Source organism: Ipomoea nil, unplaced genomic scaffold (assembly GCF_001879475.1).
Source record: "Ipomoea nil cultivar Tokyo-kokei standard unplaced genomic scaffold, Asagao_1.1 scaffold0382, whole genome shotgun sequence".
NCBI lineage: Eukaryota > Viridiplantae > Streptophyta > Magnoliopsida > Solanales > Convolvulaceae > Ipomoea > Ipomoea nil.
This window is the reverse complement of record NW_017616810.1, coordinates 1,384,233-1,406,697: the sequence shown is the minus strand read 5'-3', so window position 1 is coordinate 1,406,697 and position 22,465 is coordinate 1,384,233. Positions and strand designations below refer to the sequence as shown.

The window sequence follows — 22,465 nt, the reverse complement described above, 5'->3', positions numbered from 1 at the left end:
ATCAAGACCCAAAAATCAATTAGTAACGTCACTTGAATTTCGGCGATGTTTCAGTTACTTCCAGGTGAACTAGTAGGTCGCTGGAGAAGGCATCGTAGTTGGTCGCCTTCTCCGACGACGACTATCTCCATCGAGTAGTTACCTTCTCCAGATGACGGAGAAGACAATCAGTTGGTTGCCATCTCCAATCGCTGGAGAATGTGACCAGTTTGGTTGCCATCCTTAGTCGACGGAGAATGCGATCAAATTGGTCACCATCTCTAACGATTGGATATGACGATTGGTTCGGTCGTTGGAGATGGGGCGACAAATTTGGTTGCCTTCTTCGCCGATTGAAAGTGGCGACCAACCGTGACACCTTTTTTGACGACCTATTGGTCGCTCGTCGTTAGTTTTTACTTGAAAGCAATTGGAACATCGCTATAATCTTAGTGAGTAGTGACATATTATTACATGTCACGATTTTAAACTTTGATATAATAAATTCACATGTTTATGTCTCAATTGTAACTTTTAAAAGAAATACCTAATTGGCTCGTGAGGTGTTTTGACCTTTTTCTACCAATTTTATTTTTCTTCTTAATATAATACTTAATATGGAGTTGGGGTTTAATATGACGCCACGCGTCCTCTCACTCCAAGTCCCAGACAGGCAGACACACTCACTGACTCACCTAAACACAGCCTCCAGAGGATCAGAGCGTCTTAAACTGCACCGCCTATTCTCCGATTCGCAGCGGATATGCGACGAGGCTTCAGTGCGCACATAACCATACTTCCAAATCGACTGCCCTGAACAACAAATATACGATCCACGATGACGTCGCGCTTCATCCATTCTTATGCCGCTAAATTTTCTCCCTCCAGATTCTCGTAAGTTTTTAATTAATTCTCGCAATGCCATTAACACTTGCCAAGTTTCCGGAAATTTACACGTTTCTTAGTTTCTCAGTAGTACTGTTTTTGCTTCTGGAGAAATTAGGGATTCAGGACTCCATTTTGGCTTGCAGAAAATGTTGGAGTTCGTAGGATTTTCTCGAACTATTTAGGATTTATTTAATCGGCGGTTATGTGTATGTGTATGTATATGTGTATCCCACCATGGATGCCTCAACTTCAGCTCTCAGTGAATGCACATGTTACTAAATGCTATAATTTCATAATCCTGACACCTTCATTTCTGAAAAAAAAACTCCTCAACTATGTCATAATCAAAATTTTCTTGGGGTTGACTACATGAATTTTGTTTCTCTATTTGATAATAGAAGCTAACATATTTGATGTGTGTACAATTGCACAACTCCAGTTTTCTTGAGTGTTAGCCTGCTCAAATTCCTGTCCTTTTATTTGGCTTTAGTTCTACTCATTTGATCCTGTTTTGCCAGACGGCAATTTGTAGAGTGGTTGGAGTGGTAACCACTTTTCAAAATGGAGCCTAAGCAACATTTGCCGATGTGGATGGGGGGTTTCCATGTAACATCCAGCATTGCTTCCTTGTGTTTCTATATTTAGTGAACTAGTCACATTATCATGCATGTCCCTATCCTCCACGGTTTTTGATATGACCATTACCATGACCTCCTCGGGAGTGAGACACAAGGCAGACTGATAAGTACTAATAGATATAGATGCCTCACTGGATATGGAGGAGACCTGAAAGAGTCTTTTCTATACTTTAGTGGTACATGGTACTGAATCACTTCCAAGGATTTGATTTTGAGGGTGTTTAAGCTCTGGTCTTAATTTTGATGAAAAAGCACCGCAAAGAATATCTCATGCCAAATTGCCTGTACTTTGGGTGTTCCATCAATTGGCAACAATGATTAGACTTTGGGCTTTCCCAAGGAAGGTTTTCATACTCATCTTAATTTCTTCAAATCGACCAACTCCTCAGCGATTACATAGAAATGAGAAATGTCATCATTAATCTCCCTTAACTTCACCGTAACATAATTGTTTGTGTGCATCACACGGGTAAAATACTAGTATATACTATATAAGGACTCAGCTTGGTTGAAGACACAGATGCATGTTTGGAACGGTCTGAAAATAGGCACTGACTCCAGACAAAGAGCCGACCATAAAATGCTACATGGCTAAGCATAAACTCTCTCCCAAATAGGCAAATAGCCATTTCATTTATCAGTATGTGCATATCATAATCAGCTTCCTTATTCAAGTTTTAACAACTCATTTGGCCCATAAACCACAACTCCACTACTGTGGACAAAGATTAATAATTTTGCAGTCCACTTAGTTTCTGGGAGGTAATGACAGGAGGAGAGGAAGCGGTGTGTGACGACTGCTCCAGTGACCAGGGAACCTGGGTTAGCTTTGCATAATGTTTGCTCCCGGTACCTTCAGTTTTGGACAAACAATCAACACAGGAGATTAATTGAAGAATAACTGTAGGTTTAAAGAGATGGACAGTGTCTGGCACTGTTCATGTACTTTTATTCAGGGAAAAACCAAACCACAACAAAGTGGCTCTAATTCCATGTTGATTAGGAAGAAAAAAGATATCCAAGTTTATGTTATGAACAAATGAGTACATGTATAAATCCCATAGGCTACACAATTTAAGTAGATGTGAACACCTTTAAAGGATGTTTGGATGGTGTCTAACCCTTAGTTTACCTCAATAGATCAACAGATATGAATTAAATGAATATAAGATAAAGGTGAATGTGGCCCATTTTCAGTTCCTTGACCCTTTGAGTTATTTTTCAATTTCTTGATTTATATGCATTAATAAAATTTATTCTTTCATGATTGTTTTGGGCAGCTTGTCTACCAGGTTCTCCAGTGTTCATGGTGAGAGGCCAACAGCTGAGTATGCAAAGATGAGGAAAGAGTCTTTAGAAAGTCAATTTGGACATGCACTTGCTTACAAATCAAAAAGTCTTTCATTATTATACCATTTTGGCCCTTTCATGGCTCTGTACAGAGCAGCAATTATCTCAGTCCATGTGTTTAAGATGTCCATATGGCAATTTTTTGTGCACGACATAAAAACACGAGCTATTAAGGTATATGATATTATCCCATTGCTCTCTCTATTTTTTCTGCGTCTTGCATTTATCCCTCTTTCATTCATATATATGACGTGCAACCCCATATATAAATTGGAAAGTAGAAACTCATTATTCTATCTAGTGCTTAAGAATTAGGATGGTGAAATTCCAAAATTTTGAATACCCAAGCACGGAAGTCTGTAGATCAAGGTTGCTTGTATGCAATCTTATATAAAGAAGGGCAAAAGGATGTTGGAATATTAAAAGTCTTGGGCAGCTCACTGGCCTTAGTAATTATATGGGCAGCTCACAAGCCTTAGTAATTAAAGCCTTGGGGAGATGAGTAGTTTCTTTATTTATTATTGTTTACTCTTGTAGACCTATATATAGACTTGTAACTTGAAGTTAGATGAAATACAAGAACCCTTTCTAGCTTTTAACATGGTATCAGAGCCTCCTTTTTGGGGCCTGAAATTTCTCTCAAACACCTACACCCGATGAACAGTCTCCCTTTTCCGACAGAATTTTCCAAATCAGTTCGTCCCTTGTCTGCGATTATATGGTGATTTTCTCATATTTTTCTGAAAGCTATGGCAAAACATGAAGGTTTAAACAGCATGCTGAAAGTTGCCAGGACCAACTTGTCTCATACTGCTCTTGCATTAAAATCTGATTCATCTTGGATTCTTGATTCTGGAGCCACTGATCACATTTCTGGTAATCTCTCATTTTTCTCTAATATTCAGTTCTCAGATTCTCTTCCCGATGTCACATTTGGTGATGGATCAAAAGGAAAAGCTATAGGAATTGGAAAAGTCACCATTCATTCTTTGTCTTTATCCAATGTCCTTTACATTCCTGGTTGCCATTTCAATTTGATTTCAGTTAATCAACTTACTCACTCACTTAATTGCCTTGTCACCTTTTCTTCTGATTCGGTGGTTATTTAGAACCGTCAAACAAAAGGGACAATTGGTGTAGGATATGAATCACGAGGTCTATACCATCTTTCATGTTCCGCCAATACCAAAACAACTTGCTCGGCTTCTATTTCACCCCTTCTTAACCATTGTCGTTTAGGACATCCTGACCTCAATAAATTAAAACAACTGGTTCCTGGATTGTTGAATTTAAAAACCATAGAGTGTGAATCATGTCAGCTTGGGAAGCACTCAAGAGCTTCATATCCTAGTAGAGTGAATAAGAGGGCCAATACCCCATTTTCTTTAGTTCACTCTGATGTTTGGGGACCGTGTCGAGTTTCATCCACTTTGGGTTTCTCATATTTTGTTGTCTTCATTGATGATTTCTCTCGATGCACTTGGGTTTTCTAATGAAGAACCGTTTTGAATTATTTGATGTGTTTCAAAAATTCTACAATGAAATTGTGAATCAATTTGGGGCATCTCTCAAAATCTTACGCAGTGATAATGCAAGAGAATATTTTTCTGACCCTTTCACTTCTTTCTTTTCCTCAAATGGAATACTTCATGAATCATCATGTGCTAGAACTCCTCAATAGAATGGAGTTGCTGAACGAAAAATTCGTCATCTTGTTGAAACAGCTCGTACTTTGCTTATTCATAACAAGGTACCTAAGAATTTTTGGGGGCATGCTATACTTCACTCTTGCTATCTCATAAATCGGATGCCTTCCTCTGTTTTGCAAGGAAAAATTCCTCTTCATATCTTACGTCCACAGGAACCTCTCCATAAGCTTCCATTGCGAATCTTTGGATGTACTTGCTTTGTTCATAATACTTCTCCAGGGCGTGATAAACTTGATGCCAAGGCAATAAAATGTGTTTTCCTTGGGTATTCTCGCCTCCAAAAAGGCTTTAAGTGTTACTGTCCTAGAACACACCGGTTTTATACCTCTTCCGATGTTACCTTTTTTGAAACAACACCTTTTTTCTCGTCCACCTCCGTTGAGTCTAATTTCCTAGGGGAACCCATTGGAATCACAGAAATTCTCCCTGTTCCTACTTTCTCAGAACCTATATCTCCCACTGTTCCTGAAAGGACCATACCTATTCCTGAAAGAACTATTCCAACTCCAACCATTCAAGAGGAAGGACATATTCCACCGTTGTTGTACACCTACCAACGACAGAATTGTCAAGATTCCCAAGAGGATAGACATCCAGTTGAGTCATGTTCTACATCATTGTTACCCAATGATGCTGCCCAAAACACCACGACAGACTCTCCCATTGCCAGTCGGGTAGGTAAAAGATCCACTCAAAATCCTTACCCTATCTATAATTTCCTTTCACAAAAACGTCTGTCTCCATCATATTGTGCCTTCATTGCTAGTTTGTCAACTGCTTTTGTTCCAAACAATGTCAAAGAGGCATTAACTAATCCAGGGTGGACTCAAGCAATGGTTGATGAAATGAAAGCACTACATTCTTCCGGGACTTGGGAGTTAGTACCTTTCCCTCCTGGTAAAACTGTGGTTGGTTGTAGATGGGTGTATAATGTGAAGGTTGGTCCAGATGGACAAGTTGATAGACTCAAAGCTCGACTTGTGGCTAAAGGATACACACAGGTTTTTGGCATTGACTACACGGATACCTTCTCACCGGTGGCCAAGATCACTTCTATCCGCCTATTACTCTCAATGGCAGCCAACCATCACTGACCACTGTATCAGTTGGATATAAAGAATGCCTTCTTACATGGAGATCTGAATGAGGAAGTGTATATGGAGTAGCCACCTGGATTTGTGGCTAAGACAGGAGCTAATCTTGTTTGTCGTCTTAAGCGCTCTTTCTATGGGTTGAAGCAATCTCCACGTGCCTGGTTTGGGAGATTTAGAGATGTGATCCAACAATTTGGCATGATTCAAAGCAAGGCTGACCATTCTGTTTTCTATAAACATCTACTTGGAAAAAGTATATATCTTGTGGTTTATGTTGATGATATTGTCATTACAGGGAATGATAGTGAAGGAATAAATCAGCTTAAGAAACATTTGTTTCAACATTTCGAGACAAAGGATCTTGGAAAATTGAAGTATTTTCTTGGTATTGAAGTTGCTCAATCCAAACAAGGTATCTATGTGTCTCAACGAAAATATGTTTTGGATATTCTTGAAGAAACAGGAATGACAAATTGCAAACCAGTTGACACACCCATGGATCCAAATGTCAAACTTCTTCCAAGACAGGGGGAGCTCCTATCCAATCCAAGTAAGTATCGGAGATTAGTTGGCAAGCTATTGTACTTGACTATCACTCGACCAGACATCTCCTTTGCTGTAAGTGTAGTTAGCCAATTTTTGCAAGAGCCATGTCAAAGTCATTGGGATGCAACCGTCAGAATATTGAGATATGTGAAAAGGTCTCCAGGTACAGGGTTGCTCTATAAAGATCATGGACATACAGAAATTGTTGGCTATACAGATGTAGATTGGGCTGGATGTCCTTGGGATAGGAGATCAACATCAGGATATTGTATTATATTTGGAGGTAATCTTGTCTCTTGGAAAAATAAGAAACAAGATGTGGTTGCACGCTCAAGCGCAGAAGCTGAATACTGAGCAATGACACTTGGAATATGTGAGCTAATTTGGGTTAAACAACTTCTTACAGAACTCAATTTCTATAAGCATGGTCCTATGAAATTAATTTGTGATAATCAAGCAGCGCTCCACATTGCGTCTAATCCTGTCTACCATGAAAGGACTAAACATATTGAGGTTGATTGCCACTTTATACGAGAGAAGGTCGCATCCGGAGACATTGTTACCACATTTGTTGGGTCAAATGATCAACTTGCTGATGTTCTCACCAAATCTCTCCGTGGACCTAGGATTGAATACATTTGTAGCAAGCTGGGAGCTTTTGATTTATACCCTCCAGCTTGAGGGGGAGTGTTGGAATATTAAAAGTCTTGGGCAGCTCACAAGCCTTAGTAATTAAATGGGCAGCTCACAAGCCTTAGTAATTAAAGCCTTGGGGAGATGAGTAGTTTCTTTATTTATTATTGTTTACTCTTGCAGACCTATATATAGACTTGTAACTTGAAGTTAGATGAAATACAAGAACTCTTTCTAGCTTTTAACAAAGGAAAAAACTATAAAGAAGAAGAGAATAAAGACAGTGGTATATTTATATCCAAGGTCATGGATTTTTGAAAGAGCCATTACTTGCGTGGTATTCCTGCAACACTTTTAATCCATGATGTTCTTAACTCAAATCCCTGTTTTTCTCACTTAGCAAATGCACAATGTTCTTAAATCAATCCCATACGCCTCACTGTGAACTTTAGCTGCATTTTCTTACTCCAAGGACCAATTCTCTTGATGGATGAGAAGCAAGTAGGTAATAGGGAAATAAGGACAGCTTCAATGTTGTGTTCTCACGTCACGGGCAAGAAAACATAAGGAAAATTGAATAGAGAATAACAGTTGGAAAATAAAGAGAAGAAAACACTGGGTTTGCTTGAGACCCAAAACTCCCTTAGACCCTTTTTGGGATTCAATTTCTGCTTGCATTATTCTCAATAATACTCCCTTTTTATAGGGTAAAATACAACTCATAGAATGGCTAAATAAGTTAAGTAATCTGCTGAAATCTTCTAGTTTATTTCTAAATAATTAAACTACCTAAATTAATTCGAATACTAAGAATAATAAGTTAAGTAACTATTTAGTAATTTCTAAATAACTATTTATTAGTTTCTAAATAACATTTAGTAATTTATTAATATCTAAACTATGTAATATAATAAAAATAAGACTTCCTAAAATCTTGGTCCCAAGCATGTATCATTCAAGCTGTCACATCTCAAAAAAACATGGCTGAAGTAATCAATTTCCTTGAATTAATCATGTTCTTACCTTTCACACAATTTCATCAATTTCCATATGCCTACACCTTAAATGCATATGTTTTTCATTTCTCAAAGTGGCATTGCTCAGATGCTTGTGTTGTATTTGTATAAAGGATGAATTCTAAGTATTGATTGGAAACTTTTTGGTCGATAACAAGTTAATTTTGATTTTTGAAATTGGACAAGACCAGATCCCATGGAACAAATTTTTATCTTGCTTTAGTACAAAGTAATAAAGCAATTGGATCCAAATAAGTATGAAGTGAACCATATTGATTTCATGCACTGGCATTTATTAGTTCTGAAAACTAAGCCATCTTTAGGATATATTCACTTTTTGTTGCTTATTTTAAAGTTTCTTTTTTTTTTTAATCATCTTTGACACTTCAATCCCTATATGGCTATATGTGCAGCTTCTCATGGTCCTTCAACTATGCAAATTGAAATTGCTACCATTAATCTCTCCATTACTGATGCGGTTAAATTTTGATACAATCCATGATGGAGGGCCTAATGGTGGCAAATGTTGTATAATTGAAGGACTAAGTGGTTAACTTTAGTCTTTCTGTTAAGAAATTAATCGCGTTGAATACAAAATGTCATAGATGGTAGCAGGGTTATCAAGGCATCGCCTAGGCGTCTGGGCGGTCACGGCCTTGCGCCTAGTCCGCTCGCCTCGCCTAAGTGCAAAATACAACCCAAAACCCCACAAAACATACATGGGCAGAACCTACACACTAAGGCGAGTTGACCGGTGTAATTTTCAGCCGGAGAAGACGCCGGAATCTGCCTCACACGCCGGCGCGTGGAGGCTCCGATGGCGGCGCGATTCGAGCTCCGGCGTCGTCGTCCTGTTCTGAGCAAAGCCCACTACCTCACCTTGACATGTTATCAATAAATACTAGACTTCTCACTACTCTAGGAAAAACTATTCATCTTCTCAAAGATGACTTGAAGTAAATAGGGTTCAAAAAGGCTTCCCAAGACAAGATATTTTCAGTATACAATAAATACTAAACTTCTCATTATTCTAGGAAAAACTATTCATCTACTAAAGGCAACTTGAAGTAAATAAGTTGCCCAAGACAAGATATTTTCAATATATATGTATATATTTTATATATTTTATTTATTTAATACTCATCGCCTAGGCGGTCGCCTAGTCGACTAGTCGACTAGGCAAGTTGGTGGCATCTCGCCTAGAAAGTCTGCCTTGATAACCTTGGATGGTAGTATAGGGACTAAACTCACTTACTAAGTAAATCTTTTGTTTTTATTTATTTATTATTTATTTTTATTAATCTATTTTTATTTTTAAAATATAGAGGTATAACTTTGCTTCGCCAATGTAGTAATTCTGACATTTATGGTTGCAGTTTCGTCAAACACTTATCCGTCTGGGGCCTTTCTATGTCAAGGTAAAGCTTTTACTTGTTCTATATTATGGACTTTGTTATTGTGTATGTTCTATAAAGTTTCTTATATTTTGAAATACATTTTTTCTTTTTAATTTGATAGGGGTAAAATGAATTGCTTTTGAAAACAGAAAAGTGAGGATTGAGGAAGCAAGGCCATCTATTATAGTTTTATATTAAAAAATAGCAAGAAAGGGTCCAAATTAACTGAGTGGAGTCCCCACTAATATCTTCATGGATCTTTTCAGTTCTCAACTTCTTTGGCCCATGAAAATGTCCAAAATGCCAACTTAGTCCACCACTCTTGAATGGCTCTAGCATTATGATCTAACAAAATAGACTAGAAAGTAGCACACTAGCATGGTCTGCATGCTTTTACACCTCATGTTTTAAACACTCAAGACTACTTTGAACGCTTCTGAGTGACAATTTTGTGTAGGGACAAGAATACAGTGACTGTTGCTTTACTTGCTCAAAAGATGATTATATTGTATAGGAAAATTGGTGTAGGTGATTGTTTGCTATTGGAGAAACTAGCTCAATTATATGGTACTTATTGTTATTATTATTACTAGTATTTTCTATGCGCAATATTAGTACTTTATATTAAAATCTTAGATTTATTTATATTTTAGATATTTAAATTATTGTAAATAATAATAATAATAATACTCCGTAATAATAATAATGTAAAACATTTTTATAAATTTGATATTCATATTTTAGGAAATAACTAACATATAACTCCAATATATAATGTGCATATATTATTATTATTATTGAAGAAAATTAGAAAATGTATAGTGGATGCATGTGCATAGTAACAATAGTGGAAAAGATAACGGAAGTTATAACGGTAGAGGTATGTTTGTCAAAAATATTGTATAGTACAACTTTTATAGCATAATGTATAAAGAAAACGTAACGGACATAAATGAAGGGTATAACCTTCATTCACACTTATTATGTTTTTAGATTATTATTATTATTATTATTATTATTATTATTATTATTATTATTATTATTATTATTATTATTATTATTATTATTATTATTAAATTGTTCTTTCACTTCTTTGTAAGGCTGAGGGAGGAAGATGAATGAGGTGGCCAATAGGCATATTTGTTATCTTTAGATCAAGAAATTTTAAGAATTTATCTCTCTTTTTTGTAAATTTGCCATTTGAAGGATAAAATATTTTGGTTTTAAAAGTTAAAACATAATTATGAAGACCCTCCCTACCAAAAAAAAATAATTATGAAGACCCTGTTCTACTGGTATTTAAGGGACTATCTAGAAGTAATTCATTTAGCTTATGTTTTCTACCAGCTGAACTCTGCATAGAATTTCATTTGCCATGCCTCTTATATTTTTTTATTGAATCCTTGCTACTAGTCTACTACTGCTTTTCTAACCAGATGATCATGCATTTAGTACTCTGTTTGAATAAATATAAAAATGATTTACTTTCCCATCATGCTATAAAATATCAATATAACATGTTTAGCTGAAGAACCAATGATAGCAATAGAAAGAACTACACAGCTTTATGAAGTTTTTCTTTAATATTTTGTAAAGTCCATGACCCCGACGAACTTTCAAATGTCACTGATTTTCAATCCTAAAATGTTTTACTTCCCCATCATGCTATCAATATAACCGTTTAGCATTGAAAAAGGATGATATCAATAGAAAGAACTATACTATGTAATAAAGTTTTACTTGAATATTTTGTAAAGTTCATGACCCAAACGGACTTTCAAATATGGGGTCAATCCTAAAAACTGCAGTCTGCATAGATATTACTTGAACCACCAGTATAGATGGCTATTTAATCTTTGTTCTGGACTTACACAGGCAGACATTGATAAAATATATTACTTGAACCACCAGTGTAGATGGCTATTTAATCTTTTTTTTTTCCGGACTTACACAGGCAGACATTGATAAAATCTGTATTTTAATATACTCTTTTGTACTTTTCTGCTTTCCAAGGAGCAGAAAACCTAACTCTGGGACCAACATTTCAAGACCCACTTATTTTCTTTAAAACTTGTTATTCTTGATACAACTCATACAAATAATATTTACTCCCTCTTTCCCATAGTTGTTGCCTTACTTTCCTTTTTCGTCCATTCCAAAATAATGCATACTTTCCAATTTGAACAACACTTTTTATTTTTTCCAACTTACCCTTTGTCTTTTTCACTTGGTGGATCCCATTTGATTTGTAAGTGATTTTAACATGTGCAATCCCAAATCAACTTTTATGTGTAAAGTTGGGAAAAAATTAACATCTTATTTGTTTCAATAAAAACTGCGCCAAATACAACTTTTATGGAATAGAGGGATTATTTTTTAGTTTCTAACTATCTATCTTTTATATTCAAAGTTGAGTGAATTTGAGCATGAAAATGGTAAAAGGGATAATTATTTTGGGGTGGAGGGAGTGTATACTGTTATTTTGTAAAAGCTTTTTATAGATGGTTTCTTCTTTCTGGAATCAACAGCTAGGACAAGCTCTGAGCACAAGGCCAGATATACTGCCAACAGTATATTGCCAAGAACTTGCTAAGTTGCAGGTATGCTGGTCTTTATTAGATATGAAATAGTCTAAAGCGGGTTGATATTTCTGATTTCGGCATATTCTTCTTCAGGTTTTGTTTGTCTTTCTGTACTTGAGAATGTCTCTCTATTTGCTAGGATCAAATCCCCCCATTTGCAACACGTGTTGCAATTAAATCAATTGAGACCCAATTAGGTCTCCCCATTACTAAGATTTTTGCTGATATTAGTGGGGAGCCTATTGCAGCAGCATCCCTTGGGCAAGTGTACAAAGGTTAGATAATTTCAGCTTATCTTGAGACTGCTTGGGCACTCTATTTGGCCATCTGTATCATCGCCCATCTACTTTGAGGCCCTACATAATGCATGTATTCTTTCATCCTTCACATTTCTGTGTTCTTTTGATTTTCTATTTCTTTCTATATTGACACTAGATTATTTGCTTTGTCAAATATATGTAATTGTTTCCTTTCCATTCTTGAGAATGGGAGATGAGGATTTGTGGGGGTAGCAGGATAGTATATGATAGTTTTCTTTGTAGACAAAGCCTCTTCAACAAACTAATCTTAAGCTAAATGCTCTGTTTCTTGCTTCAAGTTTTGCAGCTCATTTGCACACTGGAGAGCTTGTAGCTGTTAAAGTTCAGAGGCCTGGTATGTCACATTTGTTGACACTTGATGCCATGTTATTTCACATGATTGGGGGCCAATTAAAAAAATTTGCCAAGGCTCGTAAGGATCTCTTAGTAGCCGTGAATGAGTTGGTGAGAGTCCTAAACTTAATATGGGATTTGATGTTGTTTGGATCTCTTTAATGATATTTAATCATGACCGCACAAAAAATGACAATGGATCTAAGTATCTAACAGAAAAAGGGAAGATGATAATGGAATATGATACATTCTGATTCTAATGCAACCAGCTGAAATATGGTGCATAATTCATGGTGTAAATTTGGAGGGGCACTCTTATTAATCGGACAGTTAATTGAATGTCATATGAATTATATTACTAATTTCTCCGCTCCAATATTTCTTCTAATTTTCATTTTCCTTTTTTTGTTTTTTAAAATAAGTTTGTCATTTCCATTGACCTTAGTTTGCATGTCTTTTTGGAGAAGCTGCTTTTATATTATTCTGTTTTGTGTTTTTATCGAAATAATAAACTTGCAAGTCTCATGACCCGTTCACTTCATGTAAAATAGGTGTGAAACATTTGATGAATTGCTCACTTGGTGTAAATGTTTTTAAAGTGTTTTCCTGGAAAAATTCATTTTTGTGCTTTTAGGTTTAGAACTTTTTACACCCTAAAATTATGTAAACATTTCCAAGAGCAGCCTTGTCAATATGACTCTATAGAACTTCTTCTGACAATACTAACTAATTACTGGAAAACTTACACCAAAAAATCTCTTACTTGTAAAACATTTTCCTTTTCCTTTTTTTTTTTTTTTTTTTTTTTTTTTTTTTTTTTTTTACATGAAGTGAACAGGCATTAAAGAGAAATGAAACAACAGGAAGTGGAGAAGTTCTGTAAATTCTTATTATTGTTGTTGTTTATGGTTGTTCAATTAACGGTTTCCTTGAGTTTGCCAAAACTCCCAAATGATGATGAATATCCTTACAATTTCTGATTATGAAAATGGATTTTAGCAAACAAAGAAGTATGTACTTCTTGCTAATATTAAGTATAATTATGTCTACACTGTTTTATGTTATATGTCTTTAAAAAACCTAGAATATTATAAGTTTCCAAATGAATAAAATTTATTGAGGCAGTCAATAGCTTACTTTTCAGCTGCTTTTATATGTGAAATTTGCTGGGATTTAAGATCATGAGAACCTTAGTGGATAACTGGATATGTCTTGTATTATCTTCTGTGTCTATTATAGAGTGGTGAAATTGGATGTCTCAAAATAGTTGTCAATGTTGCAACTGGAAATCTTGAAAGGGGTTTTATAAAAGGCAGTTACATTCTCTTTGTAGAAGGCATTGGAAAATTGCTTCTCTTAGTGGTGAGGGTGGAATGCAGTCTTTCAATACACCATTGTAAAAAAAAAAAAAAAAGAGAGAGAGAGAAAATAAAAATAGAAAGAGATTATGAGCATTAGCTGATTCTGTTCATCTAATACATAACTCCATTGCTGTAATTTGACAGTGGTACCGCAAGACTTCTGATTGTTTCAAATTTTGTAATGTCAAATAGCTAGATTTTGGGTCATCTAGTATTGACATACTGTAGTAGAGCCTATATACTCCTGATTAATGTTAGGAAGCTTTTGTCCTGCTATATCTGCAATGTGTAGATCATTCAGTAATAGGGAACTTTTACTTCTCTTGATAGATGGAATCTACATTATTTGAAAGTTCTTATATATTTATAAAAATACATTTTAAAGCTGGTTGTACCGCACCCAGTTGCAAAAAGGTGGTGTATTAGGAAAGAAGTTTGCGGATGTAGAGTAGGCTGCTTGTTCTTTTGCATAACATTATAACAGTATATGAGTTACATGTTTGCCTGGGTCATGTAATTGATTTATACATTCTGGATCCTCTATAGTGGAGCTGATTTAGTTTTTATTTTTTATTATGTGTGTTTCTTTTCCTTTTTCTTATTTATTTATGTTTTAAAAAAATTGTAGATAGTGTTAAATGATGTATGTAAAATGATAATGAGTTTTCCTCATGGAGAACCTTTATTCATAAGAAGATGTACTCTTTTAACAGTATTGCCATCTTTAAAGGGTGCATGAGAATAGCATACACAAACTTGTAAGGTTGACAATTTATGAAGATCTAATGCTTGGTATATTGGTCATTGTGGGTTTATTTTCCTTTGTAATGAAGTAGATACTTTTAGTTTCTATGTGACACTTTGATTACATTGTCTATTTATGTGCTCGCCTAACCCCTTGGGTTTTGCTTGAATTGGATAGGTAAGGCATATGTTTGAAGAGATTGACTATATCCTAGAGGCCCAAAATGCGGATCGTTTTGCATCTCTTTATGCTTCCAATTGTGAGTTCTCTATCTGTTTTTCATGCTTAATACTTCTGTCAATAGAGAGTTTGACCTCTGAGTATATCTAGATCATGTTTTAGTTTCATAAATGTTGATGCCATGAAAGTCACTTGTATTTACCTCATAAATCATGTTTGCTTGATCTCATCTCTTGTTTAAACATTTCTTTGATTTTCAGCTATTGAAAATACCAGCCGAGGAAGTGCAGCTGGTGGTAACACAGCAAATATGAATGTGAATGGCATTAAGGTTCCCAAAATATACTGGAATCTTACTCGTAAAGAAGTTCTTACAATGGAATGGATTGATGGAATAAAACTTACAGATGAAAGTCGCCTGAACAAGGCCAATTTAAATAGGAAAAAACTTATTGACCTGGTGAGTGGCTGATTGTAAATTGCAGCCTTCCCTTTATTTGCCTTGATTTAGTAGTGATATCTTCTTGTTTTTTTTGTTTGTTTGTTTGTTTGTTTCGTAGGGACTATATTGCTCTCTGATGCAGATGCTGGAGGTGGGATTTTTCCATGCTGATCCTCATCCAGGCAACCTTGTTGCTACTGATGATGGAGCTCTTGCTTACTTTGACTTTGGAATGATGGGAGATATTCCACGTCACTACCGTGTTGGACTTACAAGAGTGGTAAGCATCGGGGCACAATTGACTTACTTTATCTTGCGCAGTTTCTTTTGAAATTCATAAACCCCGTTTTTATTGATTCTTAAAATAATAGAGTAGTTTTTACTTTTTGCCGGGAACACATTTAACAGTAAAAGTTGACATTAGCTTTTAATGTGCTTGAGTGGAAGGGCCTATATATCTGTCTTCCCTCATTGATAAGTATCAATCTAGTTTATGCTTTCGTCAGCTTACTAAACTGTTCCTCTCCATCCCTTTCTCTGCCCTGAACCTGTGTGGCTGTGTCCTTGATATTCCTCTACCATACAGCCACTGCGTGTCACCACCCAGAAAATTGAAGCTGGATATCTATCTCTTTCATCTAAGCTTCACTGCATAGACTCAGGCTGTCGATGACATTGCCTCTACAGCTACTAGTTATAGTTTATCTGGAAGTCTGAACCCAGTTACCACACCCTTAAAAGATGAGCACAAAAACACTGCCATCTAATTATCCAATGTGAACCTCATATCTTTGTTTCAATGTGAACCTCATATCCATAGGGTTCTCTACCTATGACAAGCTAACTTTGGGTAATGAGGGTAATCTACAATTTACTATGTTATAATATTTTCTGCACACTGCAAATCAACCTAGACAGTCTGTAGAGTTTAATCTCATAGAGTTGCACAGAAGAATTACTTGTCCGATCTTCTTTTACTGGAGTCGGAAGGAGGATTTTAGGAAAAACATTTAAAACCTATCTGAAGCAAAGCTAAAATCACCTCTACCATTTACAGTCAGAAATATCTAAGGTTGGCTGTTACCTTCTTCTCATTAGCAATACAGGAAAACTTGTGCAGTGATAAACTTGCCTCTTTTAGTCACAGTATTTGCTTAATGCTGATCTATATGTATGCTTTGTTATTAGGGGAAGTGATTATTCATTGACATTTTTATGTACTGCAGCTAGTGCATTTTGTAAATCGTGACTCCATAAGTTTGGCAAATGATTTCCTTTCTCTCGGTTTCATCCCTGAAGGGGTTGACTTACAATCAGTTGCAGATGCACTGCAAACATCATTTGGTGATGGAAGACAATCACAGGATTTCCAGGTTCTACTACCTCACTTCTGGCATTCTTTTAATGCTAGGTACTTTACATCTCATATGTAGTTATTACTTACCTTTCTGCAAAGGATATGTAGTGAAGGTTAAGGCCAAGTCAAGTTGAAAATTGCTTTCTCTCCTTCAGCTTTAGCAAAAGAAATGCATCGGTCCTTCTCTATATCCTGTGATGTCCAGACTAGGATAATGCCACTTTATGTGTGATTCAGAAAAGGGAAAAAAAAATCTCGGTTAATCTGAATTTTGCTTTAGCTCTCTGTTAATTGCTAGAATGTCTTTAACTCTGAGATTTGAAGTGTGGGAGATTTTGCTGAGATATAAACTACCTGCTAATTTAATTGGCTCAACAGAAAAGGTTATATGTCAGTTGTCTCTGTGAATTTTTCATACAAGGACATATCGAATACTAAGAAAACTCCTGGTTTTGTACTTCTCTGCATACATACATATTTGTCATCCCAGGGTTAGATATTTAAAGTTTACTGTATATTCTAAAGTGAAAATGTTATAATGTTTGTGGTTTCCAGATTTTTAATAGTTTCTGTATTCAGGGAATAATGAATCAGTTATATGATGTTATGTATGAGTTCAACTTCTCTCTTCCTCCGGACTATGCATTGGTGATACGAGCTCTAGGCTCACTTGAAGGAACAGCAAAAGCATTGGATCCTGAATTCAAAGTTGTGGAGAGTGCATATCCTTTTGTCATTGGGAGGCTTTTAGCGGACCCAAGTCCTGATATGAGGAGAATATTGAGAGAACTAATCATCCGTAATGATGGATCACTTAGGTGGAATCGGCTGGAAAGACTGGTGTGTAATTTAACTCTCACTTCTCATGTAATTAGGTCATCAAACTGGCATTTTTCACATGTATTAGCTTTGAATCTTTGATAAATGCCTTCTTTGGATGTAACTTGTTTTTATTTACTGATAGACACTTATTTGCTATCATGTTTGTATAATTGTATAGTGTGATTAGTGTCAGTGTCATCCGCTTTCATTGGAGAGTGTCCATTGTTCATTTGTTCATAAACCAAAGATTTTATGCCGTCAATCAGATTCTTTTTGAGAGACCACTATTGACAATGGTCAATTTGTTCCTAAACCAAATATTCTATGCCCTTAATCTGGATTCCTGTTTTCTTTGGGTTTGTGCGTAGGGGGTTGAAAAAGGAAAGTAATATATCTTAAAGTCAAACTCCAAAAGCAAAGTAGGGTAAAAATTGATAATGACTTGGAAAACTATTCATAGAGTTTAGAGTTTAAAGACAATGCTAGATATAAGTTTTATACGAAGCTTGACTGACCTGTGAAACAATTAAGATTCCTTTGAGTGCTAGTTTCCACCTCTATAAGTTAACACTAGAAACTACACTTTTACATGTAGATTGCAGCAATATCTCAACAGGGAGCTGCAAAAGATGGAGAAACTCAGCAGAATTACTCAAATCCATTGGAACAGTCTTTTGACATGCCTGCTGTAGTTGCTGCTACTGAGGATCTTTTCACATTTATTTTGTCAGAAAAAGGTTCCAGAGTGCGTGTGTTCCTTGTCAGGGACATAATTGCAGCAGCTGATGTGTTTCTTCAAGATGAAGTTCTCAATGATCTTTTCAGTGAGAAGCCTCAGCCAAGGAATAGATTGAAGTCTGAGGTATGTCCTTACTACTGTTTGAGGAGTAAAAATGGTAGGTTAAGTTTTGGTCTGTCTTTATTGTAGATTTAGTAACTCAAAAACTTGCTACTTGGATAGGATGCTCATTATGAATTCCTATTGAAATCATCTTCGTGGTGTTATTTTACTAACATAATTCCTATTTGTTAGTTAGAACTTAAATGGACTAAAAAATCCCCCCTTTTTAAAAATAATATTTCATTTTGCACCTTCTCTTTCTTTTCTATACTCAGTTGACTGCTTAAATGTTTGTCATTTGTGGGAACATTTTCACCTTGCTGATTGCTGATTGCTGATTGCTGTTTTTAGAGAATTCTCCTCATTCATATTGTTGAAATATAGAAAGCAAATGCTCTAGACTATTAGGGAATCCTATGTTGCCCGCACGGGTAGTTGAGTTGATTCCTGGGTGGCAGATTGTGGGCAAGGACGCAGGATCGAGTCCTGGCAACCGCAGTGTGGGAGTTTCACCCTCTTGTCGGGGTGGCTCCTTCTGGGCACCATGCATTGGTCCTCCCACGGTCCCACCCAATGGGCGGATGAGTCACCGTGATTTACCCTTCCACAATCCTGTCAGGCCGGGATGGGCGGCTGATCACCGTAATTTACCCCTCCACAATCCTGTCGGGCCAGGATGGGCAGATGAGTCACTGTAATTTACCCCTCCACAATCATGTTGGGGCGGGACGTGGGGCCCTCGGGGCAAGGGATTCTATGAGGCATTCAAAGAACACTAAGAGATTTAGGAATACAATTGAGTGGGATAGCTTGTTCACGCTTAGTAGCGTAAAGGTCATTGCCATGTGTGTATATATACCCCTTGTTCTAAGCAGATTTGAACAGCACAATATTAGTATTTGTAGTATTATTAATTATTAACATTTCTTTCTTTTGGTTTTCATATTACTTAGCTTCTGCCTAACTGGTGATTCACCACCCACTACCCTCATCCCTATATGTGTATATGACCCACCTGCCTTCACTTTGACAGGGACATGCAATGCTACTGAGGGTGGTGAAAGGATTTCAATCTATGGGATACGCAGTGAAATTGGCTCCAGATATTTGGATGGCCTTGCTAGTTCGCTTGGCTGTAAAATCAGAGTTCCAAGTATTCACCATGGATATCGTATCAGCATTGACGGATCACTCCAGCAAAAAAATACCAGATGCTTTTTGGATTCTTATTTCGAGACTTATTCACAAGTGCACTGCAAAACACTGATCTGTTAATATTCTCTCATTTCATTATTCTCCCAAATCCTCCATAGTTTATATTAGTCAAGCGTAGAATTATAGAAAGTTTAATTTGTTTAAACGCTTTCGTCAATGTGAAATCATAAAGAACAGATCCAATTTGATTGGAATTTTGATAGGCAACACAATGCAGGAGGCAGGTAGCTCCAGAAGTTCTCTCAGCTTTTGCACTTTGAAAATTGAAATTGAAGGCTACTTGGAAATGTGTACAGGTAAGACAGGTTGGAGACCCGAGCTCATTAAAAACGACTGCTTTTATTGCATATATTGTTAACTGCCAACGCTATAGGGTTGAAGTTCTGCATCAATTAATATAGTTTTGTCAAATATTTGGTGCTTTAAGCTGAGCTAATGCTTAATCCTCCATTAATGTTGTGTCATTATCTCCTTTGAAAAGGAATACAGGATGACTAGTAGTATCCTAAAGACATCATTGCAGCCATGTTGGACTTGTGCACCATCAATTATGGCAGTAACATCTTTATTATGGGTTAACAGCTTAAGTAGGTATTTGGTAATTAGCTTTTTCCTTGGGTGTTTTATTTTATTATTTTTATTTTTTCAAAATGCTCCATTGTGGTGAAATTGAATGCCAACATACCCAAAAAGGCCAAAAACAAACAGACAAATTTAACTGATTTTTGGGTAGGTTCCCCCCACCCCACTTTCTGCAGGGCACCCCGTCGCCACTAAACTACAAAGTTTTATTCTATTTAAATTTTGTTATTTGATTATTATAAAACATATTTATCATTTTATTGTTGTTTCTTTATACGTTTTTTTTTTTAATTAAATGCTAATAATAAATAGTTTATTTTACCAAATATTTCTTTATAAATAGTTAATATAATCCGCTTGTTGAATTCGTTAACACAAATAAGGCCAATATGTTTGTATCTCATTGAAAAGGAATACACGATGAGTTGTATTTTAAAGAATCTTTTCTCGATCATGGAAAAGTTACATTGTTGGTTTCGAAATGGTTGGCAGAGGGAGGGGAGAAAAGGTAGAGGAAAGGAGGACTAAAAACATTCTTCTTAAACTTCACCCTATATAATTTGTGACCAATTGAGCTGTTTATGCAACGGAGGCCGTCAACTACATTTAATAAAATGGAGAATCATGACTCAAAATGGGTATGAACTTTCCTTCCCCATTTAAATATGAAATGCTGATTTTCAGGTTCCAATGTTCAATCAATTCAACAAAGTATTGATTGGGTGCAAAAGTGTGGTGCATGCTTGCCAAGTGTGTTGAAACCACAATTTCAGTTGTGAGTTTACCCAAAACGTTGACCACTTCAAACCCAATACCTTTCATTGCATTGATCATCACGTTACATGATGCAGCATGCATTGCGTTGAATGGGTCCCTACACCCTATCCTTATCCTCCCATCATTTTATTTTTATTGAGTTTTGATTAATTTAAAATTTTACTAGAAAAATGTAATAATTATACTATACAATATAATATAATACTAACTAATAACAAAATGTTTGTTACTTATAAGTGAAAATGTAATACTTTTGAGGAATATTAGTACTTCTAAATCAAAATGTAAAACTATTATACTTTCCTTTATAAGTAACAAACACTTTATTCTTGATTAATATTACACTTTTTTTCCAGTATCAGTAGTATATTTTCATATTGACTCGTCCCGTCTCACAAACAAGAATCCATGGGACAGTCTTACACAACTTTTTACCTTTAACAAATGTATTTGACTATGGAGATACACATACGAGATAATTAAATGCGTTTGGCAAATTAAAAGAGTTGTATTCATTTTTGCCTAAATTTTAAAACCTTCTGTTTTCGTCCGACCATGTTGACCTCATGATCATTCCGTTATAGTCAATCTTTCCAATAATTTTCACTACTGCTAGTAGATGTAGTAGTAGTGAAACGTAACTCCCCTTCCCTTACCTACTATACAGGGCATATATATATATATATATATATATATATATATATATATATATATATATATATATGCATTTGACCAATAGCATAGGCAAGGCAGGACAGCCGCGAATGCTCTCCTTGTACTAAAAAACACCTTAAATGCTCTCCTTGTCAAAGAGAGAACACCATTTAAAAGAAAGTGGTTGGAAGGGACATGTGATCATCATTATTATCGCATCAAAGTTAAGCTTATCAACTTATTTTGAGATGATTGATCAGTTAAACTGTACTCCAGATACAACTAACATTCTCTTTTCTTTCTGGTTTTACCTTCAGGGGGTGTTTGGTTGGCATGAATTGCGTTGGAGTTGAATTGCAATTCAATGAAATGATAAACTACATTGTTTGGTTGAAGGGAATTGCAATTCATAGGTCCCCCCTATGAATTGCAATTCAATGAATTCATGCAAAGGGAAAGGGAAGGAAAAGACATATTTGTCCTTGAATGTTATTATTAATATTATTACGCAAAGGGTATTTTAGTCTTTATATCACTTCTCCCATTTTCATTATTCTTCCCTACCAAACAATGTAATTGTAATTTCTACTTTATTCCCACCTTATTCTTTTCCCACCGAATTATAATTCATTTCCCCCTTAATTCCTTCCTTCCAACCAAACGCCCCGTCAATGTTGTGGCTGGATCAGATCGGAACCTCTACTATGCCGCTAGAAGCAAATCTTAAGTGAAACTTTTCATCAACTTGATCAGTGTTTTGGAACAATATATTTTTTTTTTTGGGGTACATGAATTGGAAGTAAGGTCTGAAGATGATATGATGTTCTACCACTACATTATTGTGACAATATAATATTAGTACCAAGCGAATAACTTATTTTGTTCATGCTACATTCTCATAACTTATTTAACTAGTTTTTTCATTTGATTATTAAATGAATTTCTTTCTAACTTGGGTTACTTGGCCAAATGACAACCACTAGAAAATAGTATATTTTTTCTAA

General features: G+C 35.8%; 1 protein-coding gene and 1 long non-coding RNA gene across 3 annotated transcripts; one reads left to right on the top strand and one right to left on the bottom strand.

Annotated features, from left to right (window-relative positions):
- The first annotated feature begins 625 nt into the window (after nt 1–625).
- On the top strand, nt 626–20,111 carry LOC109171938 (uncharacterized protein slr1919). Of its 2 annotated transcripts, XM_019321047.1 has the most exons (14): nt 626–873; nt 2,786–3,029; nt 9,230–9,271; nt 11,779–11,850; nt 11,972–12,107; nt 12,439–12,596; nt 14,769–14,850; nt 15,032–15,231; nt 15,332–15,493; nt 16,440–16,586; nt 17,150–17,410; nt 17,988–18,254; nt 19,267–19,503; nt 19,666–20,111. In XM_019321047.1, the coding sequence occupies exons 1-13, from the start codon at nt 818–820 to the stop codon at nt 19,498–19,500; spliced, it is 2,061 nt and encodes a 686-aa protein (XP_019176592.1). In that variant the 5' UTR covers nt 626–817; the 3' UTR covers nt 19,501–19,503; nt 19,666–20,111. The 2 variants fall into 2 exon arrangements, with proteins under 2 accessions (XP_019176592.1, XP_019176591.1); XM_019321046.1 differs by having other exon boundaries at nt 19,267–19,795.
- Nucleotides 4,545–22,007, bottom strand: LOC109171942. The gene is made up of 4 exons (XR_002052668.1): nt 21,998–22,007; nt 14,599–14,601; nt 11,639–11,645; nt 4,545–5,050 (listed from the first exon to the last, which is right to left on the bottom strand). It is a non-coding gene; the product is annotated as an uncharacterized LOC109171942 (long non-coding RNA).
- Between the last annotated feature and the right edge of the window lie 458 nt (nt 22,008–22,465).